This window comes from Leuciscus leuciscus (genome assembly GCF_965113295.1).
Source record: "Leuciscus leuciscus genome assembly, chromosome: 11".
Classification (NCBI taxonomy): domain Eukaryota; kingdom Metazoa; phylum Chordata; class Actinopteri; order Cypriniformes; family Leuciscidae; genus Leuciscus; species Leuciscus leuciscus.
This window is the reverse complement of record NC_138735.1, coordinates 16,213,038-16,239,207: the sequence shown is the minus strand read 5'-3', so window position 1 is coordinate 16,239,207 and position 26,170 is coordinate 16,213,038. Positions and strand designations below refer to the sequence as shown.

Here is a 26,170-nt window from a genome sequence, read left to right as displayed (position 1 = left end):
GCCAGGAAAGTGCAGGAGCAACTCTACACGCTTCTCCGCAGGACTCTGTCAATTCCACCAATGAGTTAGTGTCAAAAAGTGACTATGGGGAAACATCACGTAGATTTCAACCACTCAATGTTCAACATCCTAATTCTGTCTGTGATATATATGATACGAAATAAAGTTTGGCTGGTTTAAGAAGCTAACTCAAGAAGACAAATCAATTATGATGGATTAATAAAATGTTACACACGGACAGACTCTTCTCTTGTGCACTGATAATCTTATACTGTAATCTCCAGGAAAGAGTTATCAATGGACCCCATGACATTCCCACTGGCTACTTACAGTAGGCTAGTTAGTGAGATAAGAGAGTCCATCTGAACAACTCCCAGCACACGTGCCTCAGCCCACATGCATCACAAACCCCATCCGTATACATGTGAGGTTGATTCCTCAACCTTGATCACGCATGTCCACCTACTCTGAGTTGTTAATATTAAAGTTATAAATGACAGCACTGTACTTTCCCTGAAACATTTTAAGGTTAACCGGGTCTAGTTGTCACATCTCGGTAGCTTTAAGGTTTAAAAGTCAAAATTACACAAATGTGTTTTCTCAAGCAGTGATTTAGCATGTTGGTTAGAAATATCTAGTTTAAAACCCATCTAAAATCAGAACAACTTTTGTTGTGAATTGTCCTCCAAACAAAATGTAATATAATTATTAAAAAACATAATAATAATAATAATAAATAAAAATAGCAATAAAATACATTATTACTATTATTATTATTATTATTATTTAGTATACATTTTCTACAATTGGCATTTTCTACAATACATATATAAATACAAATATACATAATTATATTTAAATTATATATTATAATTCTATACATTTATTATTATATTATAATATAATTAGTGCTGTTAAATTAATAATCGCGATTAAGCGCATCTAACTAAAAGTTTGTGTGTGTGTGTGTGTGTGTATATATATATATATATATATATATATATATATAATATAGTATACACAAGTGTGTGTATAAAATATATTATACATGATTATTATTATTAAGTAGTAGTAGTATAGATATACATTTTCCATAAGTACACAAATTATATTTTAGACATTTGTATACATTTATATTATTTGTAGGGAAAAGTTCGGCGAACCAATGCTGAACTATGGTAGAAAAGCATAACTATTCCAGTAAATGAAATGAAAAAGAAGACTTCAAAGTCTTTAAACTGGTTTTTGATTGATTTGATACGCATTTTCAAAATCTCAGCATAGTTGAGACCAACTCGTCTGTTACAAACAAAGATCAGTGTGTAAGTCCTTTGTAATTTCGGTCGGAAGTCCATTTAGACAAAATTACTATGTTTTGCCAGTTTAGTACTTTGAACATTACAAATTCCCCCAAGTGTGACAACACCTCCCGCCATTGGGGCATGTTGTCACAAAAAGTCACCATTTGTTTCCTATACAGAAATCTTTCAACAAAAAACCCCCCTGGGAAATATTCAATGCAGTAAAAAAGTGTTAAAACTAGTCCCACTCTACCACATACTACACAGTGACAATTAAAGAGCTCTGTTCTTATTCTATCTGAAGTGGATTATCATTAGAAGCAATGACTGCAAACTGTGGGGCAGTGGAGCAACTTGGGCCAAAAAGTGTCACAATCCAGAACCACCCTGGGTTCATTGTTCTGACTCCTTTTGTGGCTGGACGCCACTGTACTAAGGAATCTGGAAAAGAAAGACTCCCTAACAGTCGGTCATGCACCAGTGCTTTTGGCAACAACAAGTCCATGGCCTATATTGCCTTCATTTTGCTCTGGCGGCTGTGTCCCCACAACAGAAATCCCTATTACTGGTTATAGAACAGGCTTTATTAGAGAGTGGAGCTTTGAAGGGCAGAACAAAAGAGTGTCCTATGTTTAGATTAGATAATGTAAGCAACTGCTTTTCTGCATGGATGACACTACACAATAAGCCACCTCATGAATACTAGCCAGTCCAGATCCTAGGGCTCTTTTTGTTTCATAATTACAGCAAGAAAAATGAAATAAGAAAACCTAATCAAATGCGGTCTGGTCTGTCACTAAATCACAATTATCATTAACAATGGGAATAATGGCTGTGCGTGTTCTGATTGCCTGAATGTTGGCGTTGATAAAATCTTGAAGAGTGAGATTGCGCTGGTAAGTAACAGCCTGCGTATAGTAGGATATATCCAAGGAAACTCTGCAAACAAACAATGCAATAAAATATCTGTGCACAACATGTTCTCCCCAATGAATCTTCATAATGAACACCTCTTACTGACAGCACACTCCGTGATGAAACAATCGGTTTGCCATTTTCCCAATATTAGTTTTAATTTAATTCATTTTGTATTCCAACGCAATCAATGAATCGGCATGGAATACGGTCAACTGGCTAGAAAAACGGTGGGAAAACCAGCCTGTTCAATAAATCATTTCTCTAAAATCCTCTGTATCTGAAACTCATTTAACATTAATTTAGGTCACACGGACCATGTCTCAATGTCACTGTATATCAGACCTAAAATATCAGTGGCATCTACAAACAAAATGCTGCTGAAGTTTTTCAGAACATGTTTTCGCAATTTGTTTTACGACTTTCCTCCAAATGGTGTTAAAGTCGTCATGAAATCTAAATTGACCCTATTTAATTAGTTAGCGCACATTACTAGTCTTGTGGTGAACCTAATCTTTAATCAAAAACTGAAACTTTGCTTCTGCTCTGGAATGGCGTTCCATCTCTAATGATGTCAGTTTAATGGCGTGTGTAGAGTATCCTAAACCACTCCCCTCCAACCGCCAGTCTGCTATGAGCGAGGGATAGAGAGGAGGTGAGCTAAAATAAAACCCTGCCCTCTATTCAAAATTCTGTTTAACAGCACAGAAGTAAAGTCAGTTGCAACTTCTGGTTCACGGAGACTTTAAGGTGATTAGTGTTAACTTTTTTTAGTGGTCTGTGTCAGTCAGTCAATCAGATGAAGTCAGTCAGTCGGCGAATACAGTCAGTCAGAGGACATCCACACTCCAATCCAGAAGGGGCGCGCACGGCAATACAACGCCATTTGCCAACCGCCAAACAAGAAATGCGAATAACTTGAGCGCTTGAAAACAAAGTCCACTGGACGCCGAATGCTGGACGTCTTTCTGTGCTCATGGACAAAGGAGTATACTTTGAAAGGATGTGCATGAAACAGTGGAATGTGGAAAATTAAGTATAGGAGGGTTGGGCTTAAGCTTTGTATGTTTAAATATAGTTTAAGTGGAGCAAATTGTAACACTACTAACGCGCAAGTTTTATTTTTCATTATTCTATTTATTTTGTACTTTTATAACACGAGATGCTTTTCAGTTTTGTAGCTGATACCTTTTGTTTTTTTATCAGCCCTGCAAAAAATAAGACCTATGCAAGAGTGCTTTCTGTTTACTGCTTAATACACTAAAGGAGGCTGTACTGTACCAACTAATGAAAAGAAACCCAGCTTTGGGCATTTGTTGCTTTTTCCATTAACACTTTAGTGTATGCTCCAATTCTCACTATTAACTAGTTGCTTATTAGCATGCATATTACAATATTTTTTGCTGTTTATTAGTACTTATAAAGCACATATTAATGCCTTATTCTGCATGTACATATTCTACATCCCCAAATCCTACCCAATACCTAAACTTAACTTCCTTACTAGCTATTAATAAGCAGTAATTAGGGGTTTGAGACAAAAGTCATAGTAATAGTTAGTTAATAGAGAGAATTGGACCTTAATCTAAAGTGTGACCATTTTTAGAACAAACAATTAAACAACAGACAGACAGACACACATTGCAGTTATATTACCTGGTCATGGCTAGCTGGAATAGAGCTCCCAATGCCGTGGAAAGTCATCTGCACAGGTGAGAGGGTCAGGTAGGTCATGAACTCTTTGTCAGTTTGCCGATCTGAGTATTGCACCTGCATGACACAAGAGAAGGCAGGGGAGTATTAAATATTACATGATGCAATTTACAGCATGTTCTGCACTGCGGTTCTGACCTTGGAAAACCTTTTGTGGGAAAAGTATGAACTGGATCCTCAGACTTGGCTGGTGGTTTGTGCTCAGTTTTACTCCATAACCGCAGTGGTTTTAGATTTTAATCTTCATCCTTGTGAATGGTTCACAATCTAGCTTTCTCAAGTGCGCTGATGGCAAGCAATATGGTGATTTACAGCCGAGCTCTGGCCCCGTTTGGGGTTTCTGAGAACACCTCTGCATGTCAAACTCCACTCAGCAACACCCAAAGGATTGTGTGTGTGTGTGTAAGGATTTTGGACACTATACTGGGCCACTTTGATCATGTTATGCCTGACCTATATACATATCCAGGCCATTTTAAAGACTTTTTTACATGCAGAACACACTGAACTAAAATAGAAATATCTTTTTCATGTTATTACTTTTAGAATGGATTTGGTAGATGTCTCAATGCCTGTTTTGTTTTTGGGTTATTTATTAAAAGCACTCATATATGGTCTTATTGTACAGATTTTGGAAAAGTTTCAGTCGCTCTATGGGAAAAATGCATATGGCTGTCTGGATGACTGGATACAATGTGTGACTGACTGCTTCTGGAGAGCTCCTTAGCATGAGAAATATATTGGACTAATGCTCATACATTTAAAGAAAAGAAAAAGAAAATACCAGAAAGATGCTCCTCTGTCCTATCCTGTCCTGTTTAAAGTGATCTAATTTTAAATTATACACATGCAAATCTCCTCTGATGCATAGATACAGACAAAAACAAACACAGTTGACAGTTGCAAAGTCCAAAAGATGATCAGGCTAGTTGGTTTTTAACAGAGAACAGAGATACAAGTAGGGGAGAGTTGCTGTCATGTAGCCATATATTTAAAAAGCGCCCACTATATACTACTGAATACAAGGTCAATGCATAAAACTGAGAATCCTCAGGAGAAGAAAAACAGATCAATGGCTGCAATTGCAGACTGAAGGAATCTCTCACTCCATGAACGTGTGTTTATGTTTAGTCTTCAAGTGGTTTGATGGGCCAGATCCACGGGGCATTCCGCTGTGAAGTGTGTTTTAAAGACAATGTTAACAACACGGTTTGCAAGAAGCACAATGTGTGATTGGCGTTCACAGCTCCAGGAAACAGGAACTCCTGACATATACAAACATCTCGTGTCTGCTGAAGAGAAGAAACGATTGGCCACACTGAGTTGGTTAATTTTTCTGTTGTATTCTACATGAACAGATCGTTCTCTTCATCTTATTAGGGCTGTCATTTTAAAACAGCAATTTATCATTAAAGGGATAGTTCACTTTGAAATGAATTTTTGGTATGTTTTAGCTTACCTCAAAGGGCATCCAAGATGTAGGTGTCTTTTTTTCCGCAGTAGTTTCAATTTTGATATTTTTAGGTCAAACCGTTCTTGTCTGTCAGTCATATAATGCAGGTCTATGGTCACTGTCTCAAAGAGCATGCACAGAGTCCAAATTAAAACAATTCCCCGTCGCCCAAATTAAACAATTCCCCATCGTAAGTACACATTGATGGCCTAAGACACGAAACGAGCGGTTTGTGTGAGAAAACGAACAGTATTTATATCGTTTTTACCGATATATCTGTGCAGGCGACATCTAGTGTGTATATATCTATGCACCAGTCTGCGTACACGTCAGATCAGATCACTCGGACATGGCTGTGTATAAGAGGTAAAAACGATATAAATACTGTTCGTTTTCTCACACAAACCGCTCGTTTCGTGTCTTAGGCCATCAATGTGTACTTACGATGGGGAATTGTTTAATTTGGACGACGGGGAATTGTTTTAATTTGGACTCTGTGCATGCTCTTTGAGACAGTGACCATAGACCTGCATTATATGACTGACAGACAAGAACGGTTTGACCTAAAAATATCAAAATTGAAACTACTGCGGAAAAAAAGACACCTACATCTTGGATGCCCTTGAGGTAAGCTAAAACATACCAAAAATTCATTTCAAAGTGAACTATCCCTTTAAGATTTTCGAATCATGTTTCTCAGAAAATAATGTTAAATGCACAACATTGTAACTTGGTTGATTAATTAACCATCACATAATTAGTAACTGATTTGATTAAAATGTTTAAATCAATAAACAACACTATTTTATAAAATTATAATCCTAATTATAACCATAGTAATATAATACAATATAGTAACACTATAAATTGTTTAATATAAGAATATAGATCTTTAAATATATATTTAAAATATTTGTATAAATTACCAAAACTTTGGAGAGCAAAATATAAAGTAGTTATATATATATATATATATATATAATTTAACTACTTTATATTTTGCTCTCCAAAGTTCAAAGTATATACACTATTATATTATATTATATTATATTATATTATATTATATTATATTATATTATATTATATTATCCATTTCGGAGGGCTAATATAGATATTTCTTTACATATTTTATATCACCATTATGGAGCACAACACAACACCTGGACCAAATGAAATTTATTTCAACTTAATCTAATATGTTTGAGCTATAGCGCAAACATACGCTGACTGTGTATCCGTTAGTGGTGCTGGGTTTGATTTAAAACTTTTCCAAATGCACTTAATTTTGGTGGAGTACCGTCACTTTGAGCAAATAACTGCGGGCCACCATCAAGCTCAAGACACCAAGATCAGTGCCAGCTTCCTGTCAGCCCCAAGATTCATCTCCCTGACAAACTTTGTTTTCAAAGATCGCTCCTCGCTCAAATACGCCACAGTCATGCAGATGGGCCCCATCAGAACGAAGCAAAAATAAGACCATAAGGGATTAGCACGTCTAGCATGTGTTTGCTAATGAAAATCCCAGCATAAACACCAGCTCCAGGAACAGGGAAAGGGCAAGAGGGACAGAAACAAACCGTCCCGCACTTTGAAGCTTGGACAGGAGATGCGTTTGATGTCGACTGTGTAAAAGACGGAGATGTGCAGTGGAAAAGGAGCCAAGCCAAGCGTAGGACGCTGCCAGTGCTATTTGAAGTGCTTTTCACACACACAACAGAGCAGAGTATGGGGGGTAAGAAAAACAAAAAAGAATAAACCGCGTCACAAGGCGGATCTTTTGGCGCAGATGTTCAAAACATACATCATCCCATAGTTTTTATTTTCATTAAAGTGGGATTTGCTACATAGCGAGGAAGAGAAAATTTAAACAAAATGGAGCAACATCTTGCCTTTGACTTAAGCGCATGGACCAGTGATCTTTATCAGGATGATATTGCTGGTGGATTTAACACATGAGTATGGTCTGATAACATCATATTGCAGTTAAACATACGCTAAACCAGCAGTTCAAGTCATAACAAGACTCTGTTTATGATACGTCTAGCTTCAGCATGTGTATTTAATGCTCTCTTGGACAACTGGGGTGAACATTTCTATATCGAAAAGGAGGGAAAAGTCTAAAAATAATTAACTGGGCAAATAACTTACTAACAATGAACAATATTATATTTTAAAAGCATTTATTAATTTGGGATAATATATTTTAAAAATTGTTTTATATATATATAAACATTTCAGGAAGTTAACACAATAAATGAACATTAGATTGAACAAACATGAATGAGCAATTAAACAAAAATTGTCATATTAAATATGCATATGGCATTAATCTAAATTAATAAATGCTGGAAAAAATGTCCATTAACCAATGTTATAGAATTTAATTTGACTGAAAATAATTACCAAAATTAATATATATATATATATATATATATATATATATATTGAAGTAGAAGACTGATAGTATTTTCTTGTGAAACGTAGTCCAATAATCTTTGTTTTATTTTATTATTATAATTTTTTATAGTGCATATCATCTGAAGTGGGTTAGATAAAGCTTTACTTTTCCTTACCAAATATGGCTCCTTTTACCACTAAAGCAAACACTGCACATCAACAAATTTGATACATGCCGGATTTCACAGTTATAACATAAATATATCTTTAATCACCTCATAATTCATCCAAAAAACAATTATTCACATATTATTGGATCAAATACGAGGCATACCAGTGCCAAAAACATCTTGTGAATCATATCCTTCGCCATAAATGGAGCGAGTCACCTTCAAAAGCCCACATCAATCCACTTCTATAATTGAAATTATGAACCTGAAGCTACTGCTGAGTTATACAACTCCAGATGTTCTCGGATCAAATTAAATCACTTTCATATCATCAGTCAGTGCTTTGCCATTAAGGGCAGGACGGTGGGTTACAGGTTATAAATTCTGCAGGTGGTCAGCACGGAAATTAAAGCGTGATTAAAACTTATGAATGGTCGGTCATAACATTGACTTGAAGGCCGGTTTTCATGTTTGGGCTTAGCTTTGTAATTAATGAATAAGTATTAGGGATGCACTGATAATACAATTCTGTCTGTTAACGTCATCATGTTATGGCAGATAACTGATATGCCGATAATAAAATTACTGTACTATTTTGTTTAAATAAATTAAAAATAGAAATGTACAAATGGGGAAATTAGCATGCACAATTAAATATTCAATATCTGACAAAATATATTGAATTGGCACTTTGGCAGATATTCATAAATTATATATCTTTTTTATTTATTATTATTTTAATATTCTGGTCAAGTCACTAGAGCTTTATCATAATCCCCATGCAGACTTTCAGTTGAAAGCAAGGTTATCAGGTCCCGCACTGATATAAAAGATCAAACGGATGCATCACAGACGCTTCCATCAGCTGTATATGAAGCGATATATGAAGTGATTAATGGCATGACTACACGGCAGTTGGCATATAGATGCTGAACGCTGACGCCCGTGATCAAAGCCACCAGCACCTCACAGAGATGCATGTGTGCCCAGAGCTGGCAGGATGAGAAATATAAGCACGGGTTCTTCTATCAGCTCGTCTCCATTCATCTCAAAACGAAGCCGCGATTCACTAGAAGGTCAGAAAACATCAATGGGCGCTATTTGAAAAAAAATAACTGAGCCTTTGCTCTCAATCTAGGTATGCTGGTATTTCTAGCCAAGGTTAGAAACTTTGTGAGAAACAGACAAACAGAAAGAGAAACAGACGGGTAGTGAGCAAGGAGGGAGGGAACAGAAAGAGCGAGATTAAAAAAGGGAGAGGGAAAGCCGAAATGAGCGGGGGGGATGGGGTTGGAGGGCATAGGGTGAGATTCTATAAGTATACAGTCTGAAACTTTAATTTTTGTTTTAAAGTACAAAAAAGTTTTCTTTTTGCTTGGTTCGAACAAAAGAGATGCTTAACTTCTAGAAAAGTTTGATCGTCAACTACGTTACACGATAAGTGATATATTTCTATTCATTATATATAGCTCATAAAAAATTGAAATAGAAAATAAATAGTGCAGTCAAAATGAATGCATTAACGCATGCGATACATTTTTTCAGTTTAACGTGTTAAAAACATTTAACGCAATTAACGCAGTATTTTTTCCCCCGTCAACGTTTGGCTAGCGTTACATTATATGATGACACTCTAATTCATGCGAATGCTTTTAAAACCATTCAAGTGCGATAAGACACAAAAGAGAACGCAGTGCAGTAATGGTGCACACTATCTTTGATTCTCTTGTCTGTTTGTTATTATACTGGGTTTGTGTGAAGATTGTTTTGAGGTCACTTAAATGATTAATAACTGAAAAATGTGCGACTAATTAGTTATTTTTTTAAAATCGATTGACAGTTCTAAAAATAACACATTAACATTTAATGCAACTGCGTTCTTAAAAAGTGGGATCCTACTGGTTTAATTAGGTTTTAATCTTCTTCTTTTTTTTATTAAAAATGTAAAATACTAGATTAGAATGGGAAACATGGATGTAAATGTGGCCTAAATTAAGTTCTTTCTCATTTAGTTTGGGAACAAATGTTGGTTTGAAGATACTGAAAAACTTATTATACTTTTGGTAAAGAAGTAAACAGCAATATCTGTAAAAATTGAGGGACAAAAAGAGAAGAGATTATTTACTAGGAAAAGGTCATAACATCTGAAGATGCTTTTGATGCTGGGTTAATTTTGTGTTCGTTTATCAAGCATCTCTAATAGGTCTCACAACAAAAAGATGTGAGACACCAAAATATACCGTATTCATGGACAGTGCCAAACTATACTGTAAAGTGCAGGACTGTGGTACTACAGTATGTTTCACGCAGCCTCATATGGCGTGATAAGATGAATGGGGTTTATAAAATGAAAAGGCGTTGGGACTCATCCCTAACATGAGCTCTACCTCCTGCTCTCTGCTCTCCCAGACTGCTTTGCAGCTCACAGGCTCAGCACAAAAGGCTCTTTATGATGTGCACCTGACATGCGGCGAAGAGCAACGTTCCCACAGAGATTGGCTTCACTGCTCCACCTCTCCTCTCGCTTTCGTCCTCTCCGAATCTCTGTGTCCCCAGTCTGGGGAATGAGCGTTAGCTGGCAGGGCTCCGGTTGCTCGACCAAAGGGAGATTTGGGGAAAGATCCATCTCTGGGTCCGTCTAAAGCTGGTGCTACTTGCACCAAATAAGTCACCCAGTTGACCAAAAGAGGCTCCAGAGTTTAACCGGACCACTGAAGCTTACTAAATAATCTGAAGCATGTCAGATCAGTCAAGGGGACTTGATACAGAAAAAATACGTTTTGTGTTTTAATGCAGCTTTAGCTGTGCACTCTATAAAAGCAAAGCCTCAGTTCACCCAAAAATTCTGTCATACGTACCCTCATATCATTACAAACACATATGCTTTTCTTTCATATGTGGAACATAAAATGAGAAATTCTGACTGGTCGCTCTTTTCCATTCAACTACAATGAAAGGTGACTGATGTTTCAAGCTTCAAATGGATGTGAACAAATCATTCTTTCAAATTGGATGTTTTCAATTAATTGCCCCAGTTCACAAAAGTGGTAAGAATGCTTTGTTCTCAATCAGACTGATCTGGATCTCAATGATCCAGAAGTCAAAATGGGTAATAGGGTTGTAATGGTTGCCTAAATTAAATTCTCATTTAGTAGGGACAAGTTAGTTTGGGACCAAATGGTGATTTGTATCCGAATCATTGAATCGTTGAATGAATGAATTGTTCTTTTGAGGATCTTTTCAATGAATCAATTGATCCAGTTCACAAAAGTGGTAGTTCTGTTCCTCACACAAGCCATGACTGGCAGTTTTTATGCAACAATTGGAAGTTTGGGTACAAATATTTGTACTGGGTTAAATGTACTGTAATAAGCCATTTACATGTTGGTTAAATGGCCTCTTCCAGTCTAAATGAGTGATTCTTGTCCAGAATAAGCTGGACCAGACTTTATGCCAATAAAGATTTGGTAAGATCCCTATGTGAAGGTTAACTAGAGCGTGGGCAAAAACTGAGATGTAAAGCTCATCAACAGAACAATAACATTTCACTTATACAACAGAGATAAAGAGAATGAAAAAGAAAGAGAGAGCACATGTTGTGCATTACTCAAACGAACATTATTTCTGCCCTACTTCCAGCACAAGTGGCCTGAGACAACAGGGAAATTAAAAGCAAAAGAGTTTTCTCCAACTCTTTCTGCACCAGCATTGCTTCCAAAAAGCCAATATGCTGATGCCCCCATCTAAATTTCAACCTCTGGCTAAAATCCATCAATCAAATATCTTTACTCTCTGAGGCCCCATGTGTCTAACAAGAGCGAAAGACCTGAACGAACCAATATCAACTGCAAGTAAATTCCAAGAACGCCAAAGACAGCCTGTGCTAGGTCCTTATTTTTACAAGGCACGACCGTATTTGTCAATTAACTTCTCCGTTAAGAGTTTTCGAGATCAGAATCTGGCTTTAGAGGAAACAGACGCACGAATAACCGCACGTCAATGAGTTTAGGAAACTGATTGAACATCGGTTCTCGTTGTGGCTTTTCCAAACTGTTGCAGGTGTTTCTGTTGCTCCAATGCCAACAAAAAGGGCCTCATAGGGGCTTTCATAACATCTCTGTCAAGACCAAATTGAATCACTGAGCAGGCAGACCTGGTCTGATTTAAACATGTCCTTTGGCAGTTGGCAGTGTGGATAGCATGTCTGCAGCTCTGATTAGAAACAGTTAGGTGTTTGCCAATAAGCGCATACTATTTTGCACAAGAGCATCTGCCAACAAACATATAAAAGTCTGGAATCTGCCTTTCAGCACTAAAGTTGCAGCTCGGCGGTTTTGTTTTGCTTTTGGTACGTTCAGGTTTTCATTCCCAACCCACATCGCTTGGTGTATCGTCTCAATGAAACACATATTTCCTGCTTTCCTCCATTACATCCTCAAACCCCTCCTGATAGAAGACACCAAGGAATGGGGGGATAAAGCGTTCGGGATTCTTATCTGGGTATTCGAGGGGGAAAAGGGTTTAAACATGGAGTGATTCACATAGGCAGGTCGGCTCATCCCTCGCAGCTGGCCCTTTAAATGAAACCTGCTGTTTTCCCCCCGTGTTTACGTTTGGCTGCCTCGCTCTTCTTCATCGGGTTTCAGACTACAGGAAAGCTCTGAGCAAAAACAATGGCTTTTTCAAAGGCAACCTCAGCAGGTTAAGATAAAATGTTTTTACTGTCCAATATGAAAAGCACCTGCTGCTAAATTAAGAGGGCCGGCTCAGGTACTGGAGGCCACTTTACAGTCACAAAAAGCTGTGGAAGAGATTGAGGACATACATGGGGGACCGAGAAGGGTACAAATAATCGGATAATCGAGATTACAAATATTAAAAGTGCTGATTAAAGCATTCCATTTAGATCTACTTCTGTTTCTCTTTCCAACATATTTCAACAGTAATTAAAAAGAGTCACAAAATTGTCTAAATTTAGGATTATTCGATTATTGCCACATTCTAAATAATATTTTAGTTTTTCATGCTACAGTATAAGAGAACCAATAAAGTATATTTTATTTTATTAACTAATCACATTTATGTAATTAATCCTGATTAATCGCATATTAATATAATAGTTTTATATTGTAATAATGTCACATTGAATCCCAAAAATAATGTAGTATTTTAGCCATTAAATATAGCCATTCAACATTACAGTACAATTGAAATTTGTAACATTCAATAGGCTTTACAAAAATAAAACCTTTTTAATTTAAGTGAACTTCAATCTTCACATAAACTATAAATTGTACATGCATAAACTATAAATTGAATATATATATGTTATATACATGTTTCTTAAGCAAGTTTCTAGAGGATAATGTGACACTGAAGACTGGAATAATGGCTGCTAACGTAATTTAGCTTTCCCATCACAGGAATAAATTACAAATTTATATAAATTTATTACAAATATATTAAAGTAGAAAACAGTTATAAATCATAAATTGTAATAATATTTCACAATTATTACTGTTTTTATTGTATTTTGATCAAATAAATGCAGCCTTGGTGATTTCTTTCAAAAACATCATAAAATTGTACTGACCACAAACTTTTGAACAGTAGTACGAATAACAAAGTTTCCAAAGGATAATAAAAAATAATTCATGTACATGATAAAAAATAAATAAAAAAAAGATATGGTGTGGGAAATCCTTTTTGTTGAGGGTTGCATTTCAAATATAACGTGCAGCTGCTCCACACAAAATAAGCATTTTAATGTAAACTCGCTTTCATATAGATTAATAACCATGATATTTTAAAAGAAATATTCAACAACAATAAAGTGTCATAATTATGCAGCCCTAGGACAAACAGAGCAGTAGAAGATGAATCAGCTAAAGACAGGTTGTTATCCTTTGGAAATGTAACTGTGAGAAATGACTTCCCTGGCCTGTAGGAACATCAATGACAGAAGCAGGCACTTCCACATTTCCACAGTTTCATCCAGATGGATGAACAGTGCAAGCCAAGCAGATCAAGTTTAGGCTCCGCAAGAGATGTTATGAAATTTGAAGTCTGGTTCTCTGGGTAGAGCTAGCAGTGGAGAGCGAGAAAGAGAGATAAACAAATCTGCAAAATCACTTCATTTTTTCCATACCTGGAAGCCTTGAATATGGGCTAAATACTCCAGCTGCTGGGAAGGCTGGATGGAGCCACAGGCCAAAGCAGGTGCTTTCCCCTTCAGGACCAGGGCCTCAGCGGTGGGTGACGTCCCGCTCAGCAGCAGCTCTCTCGCAATGGCTGCGGTGTTTCCCACCGATGGGGTGTAGAACGGCCCCGCGGAACCTTGGCCAATGTCTTTGGGTGTCAGATAGTTTCCAGGGACTCCCTTATTCCTGCTTGCTTCCATTTCTTGATACACATCCGGGGAGAGGTGAAGAATTCCTTTTTGTGCTATATAGGGATGGAATAAGACACATTCTGAAAGTTAAAAAGGTCATAAATACGTATATATACACATTTTCATAATACATTTTTAAAGAAACTAATACTTTTATTCAGCAAGGAAATATTAAATTGACAGTAAAGACTTTTTGAACAAACACTGTTCTTTTGATCTTTACAATCATCAAAGAGTCCACTTTTTTTTTTAGCCCGGTTTCCACCAAAATATTTAACAGCACAACATACAGAGCAGCAAATCAGCATATTACAATGACTCATATACACTGTATAAACAAACACACACACACACACACACATATTATATACACTACATACATACAGTGGGGAGAACAAGTATTTGATACACTGCCGATTTTGCAGGTTTTCCCACTTACAAAGCATGTAGAAGTCTGTAATTTTTATCATAGGTACTAGGGATGCACGATATTGCATTTTGGCCTATATTCGATATGCCGATATTTTCAAACTAATTTTGTCCGATGCCGATACCGATGTATATACACATTTCCCCCCTGATATATTTACACTTTAATTTTACTGAAGAGAAATCCAAGTCTCTCTCCTGTACTATCTTTACCGTATTACACTCATGTGTTGTAGATAAGGCAATACACAAGACAAACAAAACAACATTTGATTCTACCATAAATGTATAATTTTACAAATGTAGACAGACATTCACCCCTGAAAAATAGGTAAATTATTTCACTTGGAGAATAAATGATATGCCAGTGCCACATTTTATTTTTAAGTTCAGACTTCAAACTTCAGTCCTTAGGAGAAAAATGTACATCTTCTCCTACTTGAACAGGTCTACCAAATGCTCCCCTGTTTTCGGTGCTGATGCAGTGGTGACCCGTTCATGTAACATGTAAGGGGGGCGCTGCCAATAAAGTAACTAAAAGCAGTAACAAAGAACCCCAAAAGTAATGATTAGGAATATGTTAAATATAGCAAGGAGACATTTTAATTGTTTATTAATAAACAAGTGTTTTCTGTGTCGGCTGCAAAGATGAAGTTGACGATGCTGACTCGCGATCTTCACAGTAGTGAACGCGCCGGAGAGAAATGCACATTTCGGATTACATAGTTTTCTTTCGTTTTGAATTGTTCTGTTTAAAAATATGATTTCAAGCGTTCTGTAGATAATAGATATATTTCTCAGGTCTGTGAGGCAAGTAGGCTATGCTGAGTTTCGTTTCATTGAGACGATCACTCCAGTTCACGCGCCGGCGCCTCCGTGTCGTGATATCTATTATCTATTATCTGCTTAACCCCCTGGGGTCGGCTGTATCGCCGGCGATACCAGCTCGCTTTTTTTTTTATCAGTTCAAAAGAGATTCATTTTGCTCTGTTGACTTTGATATTACAAACAAGTTTCATACATCAATCGATTCTGTTAAATATGTATTATTTTTGTGTATACTCACAATAAAAACAAAGTGTTGTGCTTTTCGCCAAATAAAGAAAAATAAACACGAAGCGAGTTCTGCCTTCTCTCTGTCAGTGAAGTCCATTCTGAAACGCGTCCGAAAATAAACCATAACTTAGCGAATACTCAGTCAAACAGGCATACAGACACACAGGCATGAAGCTTGAATTCTCTTCTTTTAAATGAAGTAATTTATATATAAAAAAAATATTCTCTGTTTATGTTATCTTTATGAAAAGAGAGAAATGTCAGTCGTTCTCATCTCAGCTCATTACGTTTTAATCTGCCCCGCCCACGGAGAGCGCGCGCTATTCAAACACAAATGACTGAGGCGATCCCATACAAACTGTGAACGCCCACATATCAGCTCGAGAAAACACATCAAGTTTATTCAGATCATTGTACTGTACATTGACATTACACTGTCTCGCAGCGCTGTGAGGAATAATAAATATTGGAAAATGTACCTCAGAAGTGCTGGTATTTCGAGGAGCAACGGATGGAATACTGTAGTACGTTTTTTTTCATTCTCAAGTAAATCGCGTTTCTGTGTGAATGAATGAACGGCAGAGATGCGCTGTTTACCACAACTCGCAAAAAGACGGTTTAAATTTGAATCGCGTTTCTGTGTGTGAATGAATTATCTGCTTTAAGCAAACTATTTTGCTATACTGAGTAAAAATCGACTGAAATATGTTGAAATAAAATGTATTTGTATAAGCAACGTATTAAACTGCAAATTAACATTTATATTCCTTATAATAAAAACGAAAGACCTATGTTACAGACAAATGAAAGACAACATTTCGTTGATTAGTTTTGGATAGATTACACATTTTTACTGTAAAATATCTGCCACCTCAAATAAGCTTTTGTTTGCCAATTTTTGCTAATATGTTAAATATAGTATGTTTTGTCAATGTAGGCTATATTCGAAGTAATGAATCCTTAACTTTGAAATATGTATGATAAAATGTATACTTTAGTTTTTAAAACAAATGTAAAACAAATTTTAAAAGGTAAATATAAGCCTTTTCTTTAAATAATTTTTATTGTGTTTTATTATTGACAAATTTGGGGAGAGGATACATATTCCAAAACTGAAAATACAGTATGAGAATTAACTGCACAATTACTAGACATGTTTTCCTTGGATATTATACAATTTGCAAGCAAATTATGTAAAAAAAAATAATAATAAAAAATAAAATAAAAAAATTGACATGCTTCCAACTGTGAACCAATATGGTAGAATGAATATATATATATATATATATATATATTAGGGGTGGAACGGTACACAGAAGTCACGGTTCGGTTCATACCTCGGTTCAGACATCACGGTTCGGTACGAGTTCGGTACAATGGAGGGAAAAGCAAAACAAAAATGTAGAAGGCAATTTTTTTTTTATTGTGCATGTCTGTAGGCTGTTCCAACAAAGGAAAATAAATGTTTTAAGCCTTGTATTTTTTAAATAAGTTTTATTAATAAAGTAAAGGCATAGAACCAGTTTATTTGTAGTGCATTGCCAATAGTTTTATATAATTAGTTTATTAATTAAATTAATAAAAAGACAAAAAGACCTTGAGATATGTTTGGTAATTGTACCTGAATGAATTTAAAATTCATTTGCTATATTTCAGATCAATATATTTGTTTTCCTTAAAATTTTAATAACACTAACTTTATTCTCATCTGAATTATAAATTATTTATTTCTGTATAAAATAATACTACCATTAAAAACAAATTAGATTTTCTTTTAATCAATGTAGAATGTGTAACTTACTCACTGTGTTGGGTGACAGTTGTAGGTTACAGTTTGACAAGAGTTTACAGTTTGACAAAAGCACAATGTTGTGTATTATTACGAGTGTACACAAATATAAGTAAACACTTTGCAGTTTGAATGATGTCCAATGAACAAAATGAGTATGTTTTTATGTTTCCACTGTTCGATGAACACACACACACACACGCACGCACGCACGCACGCACGCACGCACGCACGCACGCACGCACGCACGCACGCACGCACGCACGCACGCACGCACGCACGCACGCAGGCACACACACAACATATTCCAGCATTGCAAACTTGACATCGCAGCCTGTCCATTATAGCCTGGTGTACATTAGTAAGCTACAGGACATCGTCTTTCAAAACATGACCTGCACGAAAGAGAAAAAAAATGTACTGCGTCATTGTACCCAGCACTTCTGAAAATGCACTTGCGAATGCGTCTCTGTCCCCAGCACATTTCAAACCAAACTGACGCCCATGCTCGAAATGCCTCCACATGTTGGAAGTTTAAGTTGCTGGCGCTTATGCTACGTTCACGGTCGCCACGTGCACATAGGAAACACGCCACCCTATCGGCAAGGCTCATCGGCAGAAATATTCATATCTGCCGATGCCGATGATGGTCATTTAAAGCTTTTATCGGCCGATACCGATGTTGTGCTGATATCATTGTGCATCCCTAATAGGTACTCTTCAACTGTGAGTGATGGAATCTAAAACAAAAATCCAGAAAATCACATTGTATGATTTTTAAGTAATTAATTTGCATTTTATTGCATCACATAAGTATTTGATACATCAGAAAAGCAGAACTTAATATTTGGTACAGAAACCTTTGTTTGCAATTACAGAGATCATACGTTTCCTGTAGTTCTTGACCAGGTTTGCACACACTGCAGCAGGGATTTTGGCCCACTTCTCCATACAGACCTTCTTCAGATCCTTCAGGTTTCGGGGCTGTCACTGGGCAATACGGACTTTCAGCTCCTTCCAAAGATTTTCTATTGGGTTCAGGTCTGGAGACCGGCTAGGCCACTCCAGGACCTTGAGATGCTTCTTACGGAGCCACTCCTTAGTTGCCCTGGCTGTGTGTTTCGGGTCGTTGTCATGCTGGAAGACCCAGCCATGACCCATCTTCAATGCTCTTACTGAGGGAAGGAGGTTGTTGGCCAAAATCTCACGATACATGGCCCCATCCATCCTCCCCTCAATACGGTGCAGTCGTCCTGTCCCCTTTGCAGAAAAGCATCCCCAAAGAATGATGTTTCCACCTCTATGCTTCACGGTTGGGATGGTGTTCTTGGGGTTGTACTCATCCTTCTTCTTCCTCCAAACACGGCGAGTGGAGTTTAGACCAAAAAGCTCTATTTTTGTCTCATCAGACCACATGACCTTCTCCCATTCCTCCTCTGGATCATCCAGATGGTCATTAGCAAACTTCAGACGGGCCTGGACATGCGCTGACTTGAGCAGGGGGACCTTGCGTGCGCTGCAGGATTTTAATCCATGACAGCATAGTGTGTTACTAATGGTTTTCTTTGAGACTGTGGTCCCAGCTCTCTTCAGGTCATTGACCAGGTCCTGGCGTGTAGTTCTGGGCTGATCCCTCACCTTCCTCATGATCATTGATACCCCACGAGGTGAGATCTTGCATGGTGCCCCAGACCGAGGGAGATTGACCGTCATCTTGAACTTCTTCAATTTTTTTATAATTGCGCCAACAGTTGTTGCCTTCTCACCAAGCTGCTTGCCTATTGTCCTGTAGCCCATCCCAGCCTTGTGCAGGTCTACAATTTTATCCCTGATGTCCTTACACAGCTCTCTGGTCTTGGCCATTGTGGAGAGGTTTGAGTCTGTTTGATTGAGTGTGTGGACAGGTGTCTTTTATACAGGTAACGAGTTCAAACAGGTGCAGTTAATACAGGTAATGAGTGGAGAACAGGAGGGCTTCTTAAAGAAAAACTAACAGGTCTGTGAGAGCCGGAATTCTTACTGGTTGGTAGGTGATCAAATACTTATGTCATGCAATAAAATGCAAATTAATTATTTAAAAATCATACAATGTGACTTTCTGGATTTTTGTTTTAGATTCCGTCTCTCACAGTGGAAGTGTACCTATGATACAAATTACAGACCTCTACATGTAAGTAGGAAAACCTGCTAAATCGGCAGTGTATCAAATATTTGTTCTCCCCACTGTATATACAGTATATATATATATATATATACATACAGTATATGTTTAAATATTTTTTTTGTGTGTGTCCTTAACAACATTTCTGTGTTTCAGGCATGAAGGATATCTCAAATCATAAGGCTTTTTCAGGTGTGCTGCAGTACTATTACTTTTGATCTGACTCATGATTTTCACTTGATGGACAATAAGAGGGGCTTCTTTCCCCAAAAGGGTCAATTTTAAACATGTCCATCTGTTAAAAATTAAGTTTTGTCTTCTTTTATGAGAACACTACACAGCATATAAATAACCTCAAATCTGACAGACAAGGACTAAAAGCCACAAAACTCTAATTTTGGGGTTCTTACAGAAGCCAATACAGAGTGAAAAGGAAAAAAAGATGAGAGAAACAGAGCAGCTGCAGCAAATGTTCTCATCTGTGCACAGATTCTGCTTCCTGTTTGTGTTTTCCGTCCCGAACGAAGTCTCTAAAAGCAGCCGGCTGGTCTCCACAATTTCTGACAACTCAGAACAAGCAACAACTGATTTAACTTAGTGTTCGGACCATAAAACTGGTAAATATTATCTCAGAAAATTGTGAGAAATGTAAATAGGCAGTTTCTCCAAACGCTGCAGTGTGCCGTTGACGCAGCCCTTTAATTCATGGAGTGAGAATGTAAATGAAAACCAGCAGTTTGGAGTTCCCGTCGGCCATTTCAACAAGGCTGATTGGCAAGGAGGCAACTGACATTGAATCCTCAAAATGTCACACAACAACATGCATTTCATATTACACAAATCACCATCCCAAGCCCGCATGAGAAAAATGCATACTTAAAATGGTATAAAACGAGAGCTGTGAGCCAGAATGACATCAATTGGGAATTGCGACAAAAAGCACATAAACGCTAAGAAAAAACAATAGCACCACCCCATCGGCACCATCATTTCTCTTTCTTTTTTCATTCTCTCTCTCTTTCCCCGTTCCAACATGTTCCACCCAGTATAATGGGCTGAATTTGAGAATGGTGGGCTGGAGATTGGCCAGCTCATGGCCCAAGCTGTGATTTAAAACAGATAACACACAAGGCCCAACTGTAAATCAACACAATGAAGCAATGCTCCAAGACACTAAACACTAACACACTGACATATTCACACACACAAGCATAGCGTAGTGCTGTCTTACTCATACATTCAGTTTTCGTGGAATCCTGCTCTACTTTTTTCCCTTTATACACACAAACAGACTCTTTCTCACACGCACACTCCAGCAAACCAGAAACATGCACCAGGAAATAAATGATGGCCACTTTGCAGACCAAAAGCTGCTGAAAAGCTTATCTAGAATGGGGTTCTCATATTTTTTTGCCTTCTCATAGCTATGGATGATTGTATAGAAAAAAAAACTCAATTAAGAAGATGTGTTGCCTTTCTGGGACACAACGCAACACTAAGACCTCCCATGCGTCCCTTAATCCGTCCCTCCCGCCCCATTTCCTTAATCCGTTCATTACGCCACACACAAAAATATAACACATTTGCCGTGTATTTCTGTGGGTTTGTACATTCAAAAGAATGCATCACGGGATTAAAGCTCAAACCTTCAAGTGCAGGATACCAGTGCAGGAAATGTATTAATAATGCCTGACACACTGTCTTGTTGTTTTAAATACACCATGTTCCACAAGCCCTAAGACCATATGGCTGTGGCGGCCGTGACTCAATGTGCAATTTTGACAAAATTCACTTTTTGTTTCATAGTCTCCGTCATCTTGTGCCATTAAACACATAAGAGAGAGATCCAGTGGTGGGCATTTAGCTCATTTGTCACATTAGCTATGTTTCCAAGACTTCGCACGATGGGACGACATAATTAGACTAACCAGCAGACCGATCTTTTTGCACAGCATCTGAAATGCAGTTTTGGTTGTTCTAAAATGCCAAAGTCTGTCATCAAAGTGGTTTGGTATAATTACCTTCCAGAACAGTCTTACACGACTGCGCTCCCAAACAGCAGGCATATTCCGTCTGTGCGCTCTGAGACGCAAGTCATTTAGTATTTACGAAAATGATTATATACAATGGCTTCTCCTACTTTTCTTAGTGATATTTAACACCAGTGACGAATTTTGTACTCTTCGACTCACTAGATGGAAACGCGGCTTTATTCACAAATGTTTTATGCGATATTCCAATTTTGTGCAGAAGTTAAATTCACTAATTTGGATGGAAACATAACTACTAAAGACATTTGGGTGACGTTGGTTTGGACCCCATTGACATTCATTAAAGCACATTTTCAATTTTTTTTTTTTTTTTAAGTGAAAGTGACAAATTTATACAGTATGGAAACTTTTAGCCTTGTGCCAGAATGATTTACATAATACGAAAATCAATTGTAAAAATATCCATTACATAAAAATTCGTAATATAAACAGTGAAATAAACCATGTTAATAGGCTTTATGTGAAAATTATCATACATTTTTATGTTGCGTAATTTCCATTAAAACCAACAAGTTTGATTCCAAATCAGTTATCAAACAGTGTACTTGTTTATCAAAGAGACAACAGTGTTAAAGAGCTTGACATGAAAAATGAAGAAAATAATGAAAAATCAAGGAAAACTAGTAAGGAGAATATTACTATTGTGCATCATTTCCGTGCTGTAACTTTGTCAAATGATGCAAAAAGCGTGAAACTATTATTTAATGTTATTATTATTTAATTGCATTTAGGATACATAAAATGCTAGCTAAGAAATGAGCGGCTCATCTTATTAATTTTTTTTATTTTTTTATGTCATATCCACTACAGAATGCCATTAAACCCATAATTTGATGTGGTGGAAATGACACTGTAGAGGAAATGATCCAAAACTTTCTGAAGAAAAAATTATAGAATTGACAGAATTATCCCATGATACAATGTTGGACAACTAGTGAGAATGTGAAAACTGTTTTCAGAGAGTCCACAGGGCCAAAAAATGTGCATAGTTGAAGAAACACCCAAGAATGCAGAGCTAAGGATCAAAATCATTGCTCTTGCATAATCAAAATGCAGATAAATCTGCACATTTAGCAGCGATGGACAAGGTACCATAAATCTGCTTTAGAGAACCTGGTTATGTGTTCACAAGGGTGGAAAGGAAAAACTTAGTTCGCAGGTCACTGACACGTACATCTGCTCTGAATTGAGTTTACGCCCCTTAGAGACGTTGATTCTCTCACTGGCAGATCTCAGGAACCGTAAATTAACTAGCATTATTCTGACATTAAAGACTCTACGGTTGAGAAAGTCTGTGAAGTCAATTAGGAGATAGATGGAGTCTAACAACATCAGTGTGACAAAGTCAAGCTGGAGAATGGATCCTCTCCAAAACAGAGCAAAGGCCAAAAGATAAAAAGAGAGATGAAGAAAGAGATGGATAATGCACATTTTTTTGGGGATACATGCAGCTTCAGATGCAGAACTTGTATAATCTTTAAAGACCAATTTAGTACTGAACCAGAAGTCAACAAAAATAGAAGCTTACAAGAATATTCCGGGTTCAAAACAAGTGAAGCACAATCAACATTTGTGGCATAATGCTGATTAGCACAAACAATTATTTCAACCTTTCCCTCGTTTTTTTTACAAAAAGCAAAAATCAAGGTTATGGTGAGGCGCTTACAATGGAAATTAAGAAGGACAAGTTTTGGGGGATTCAAAAGCAAAAATGAAAAGCTTGTAATTTTACATAACGCACACAAATTCTCATGTTAAAAGTGAAATATTAGGGCGACATACGGGTGAATAATTTGGGCTGTACAGCTGTTTAAATAAAACATTTTTTTTACAGTTGTTTAATGGTGTTATGTGTTGTAAAATTTGATAAAAATGAGAAAAAAATTTGTAAGGATACATCTTTTGGCTATACTATTGAAACAGTGAGCATTGTAACACTTACAAATCAGCCCCAACAGTTGGATGTGTCAAAACTTTCTTCAATTAAACAAAGACAAAACTGAAGTTATTGCGTTTGGAAACAAAGATGAAGTTCTCAAGGTGAACGCATACCTTCACTCTAGGGGTCAAACAACTAAAAATCAAGTCAGGAATCTTGGTGTGACACTAGAGTCAGACCTTAGTTTCAGTAGTCATGTCAAAGCAATAACTAAATCAGCATACTATCATCTGAAAAATATTGCAAGAATTAGATGCTTTGTTTCCAGACAAGACTTAGAGAAACTTGTGCATGCTTTCATCACCAGCAGGGTGGATTATTGTAATGGACTCCTCACTGGCCTTCCCAAAAAGACCATAAGACAGTTGCAGCTCATACAGAACGCTGCCGCCAGGATTCTGAGCAGAACCAGAAAATATGAACATATCACACCAGTCCTCAGGTCTTTACACTGCTCCCAGTTAGATTTAGGATTGATTTCAAAGTATTATTACTGGTATATAAATCATTCAATGGCCTAGGACCTCAATACATTGCAGATATGCTCACTGAATATAAACCCAACAGATCACTGATCATTAGGATCATATCAGCTAGAAATACCAAGGGTTCACTCTAAGCATGGTGAGTCTGCTTTTAGCTATTATGCCAGCCACAGCTGGAACCAGCTTCCAGAAGAGATCAGATGTGCTCCTACAGTGGTCACATTCAAATCCAGACTCAAAACACTTCTGTTTAGCTGTGCATTTACTGAAGGAGCACTGTGCCGCTGTTCGTCCGACTGTACTGTACTGTATTTCATTTTATTTTTCTAAACTGTTTTAATGATTCTTATTTCTTTTTATTATTTTAATTTCTTCTATGTAAAGCACTTTGAATTGCCATTGTGTATGAAATGTGCTATATAAATAAACTTGCCTTGCCTTGCCTTGCCTTGCCATTCACTTTCATTATAAGTGCCTCACTGTAACCCAGATTTTTACTGTTTAAAAAAAAAAAGAAGTAGCTGATTGAGTTTAACTTGAACTGAAACTGGTATATTTATTTAAAGGGATAGTTCACCCAAAAATGAAAATTTTGTCATCATTTACTCAGCCTCAAGTTGTTCCAAACCTGTATGAGTTTCTTTCTTCTGTTGAACACAAAAGAAGATATTTTAAAGAATGTCGGTAACCAGACAGTTGACAATAGCCATTGACTTTCATAGTTTTTTTTTTTTTCATACCATGGAAGTCAATGGCTATCGTCAACTGTCTGGTTACCGACATTCTTTAAAATATCTTCTTTTGTGATATTGCAGGAGAAACAAACTCATTCAAGTGATGATAAAAAAAAATCATTTTTGGGTGACCTATCCCTTTAATTACAATTTAGTATGCAAACGATGAAAGTCAAGAAGAGATTTTCTTTCTTAATGTAACCTTACATTTCTTAAAAAAAAGTTTAAGAATAATAAAAAGTAAAAATAGGCAGCACACCTAAGGCTGAAATTATCTTTAAAACAAGTTTGAATGCAGCATGTTATGCAGTGCAAGCTGAATTAACAGTAAAAAATTGCGGGGAAGAAAACGAAATGCTTGCCGCAAGCACTATGATAAAGGTTTTCCCATCAGCCAAGAGCTTTCGTCAGCATGTGTGCAAGTTCCAGGAATGCCACTACATAGTTGGGTCAAATACTCTCCAACATTAGACCACGAGTGACCTGATTTAGAGAAGCTGTTGTTTTCATAGATTCATCCAAAACAGTTGTCAAACACTGCTTCAAATCAAGTAAGCAACAAAACTGCGGGTTTAATTACACAATGCACTCATTTCTGATTCACAGAGGGAGGGTTGTATATACAAAGATGTTGTTCATATACTCTGCAATAACGTTCCTGCAACCTGCATTTCTCCGAGGCCTGCTGTTAAGGTTGTTTTAAAATTTGACAATGATTTTTACTAAAGAAAATTGTTTGTTATCATGCAATTTCATTTCATTTTCAACTCAAGTGTTATCTAGTGCCAGATCCACACAGTAGAAAAAAAAAACCCCCCGGTTCTGGCCAGGAAATATTGAACCAGGAAACAATAACGGCAGAGGCCAGGGGTGCAATAATGTCAGCAAGTTCAAAACAACAAAACAAAACTAGATCCCTGCCATTCTAATCATGAAACTGTTTACAGAGATGTTCAATTGACAGATACACTGTGTGTATATCCTAATTCTGTTTGTTTCTCCATCTGTCAAAAATGATTTTATTTATAAATATCATACGTGTGAAATGACTGCTATGATTTTTACTCATTACACTTCTAACCGCATCAAAAGCAGCTTGTGATTACATAAGACAGTGATTGGAATTACTTTGGATGATAAAATATATTCTTAATGCTCATAAACAAAGACAGTGATGTGCTATGTT

General features: G+C 36.9%; 1 protein-coding gene across 2 annotated transcripts in view; it reads right to left on the bottom strand.

Moving 5' to 3' along the window:
• stau2 (staufen double-stranded RNA binding protein 2) overlaps nucleotides 1-26,170 on the bottom strand; it is a 125,380-nt gene that overhangs the window by 39,697 nt on the left and 59,513 nt on the right. For both annotated transcript variants that reach the window (XM_082184871.1, XM_082184872.1), the window contains exons 12-13: nucleotides 14,098-14,393; nucleotides 3,873-3,986 (exon numbers count right to left, since the gene is read on the bottom strand). In XM_082184871.1, the coding sequence (XP_082040997.1) occupies nucleotides 3,873-3,986; nucleotides 14,098-14,393 (410 nt within the window). The remainder of the gene's footprint in view (nucleotides 1-3,872; nucleotides 3,987-14,097; nucleotides 14,394-26,170) is intronic.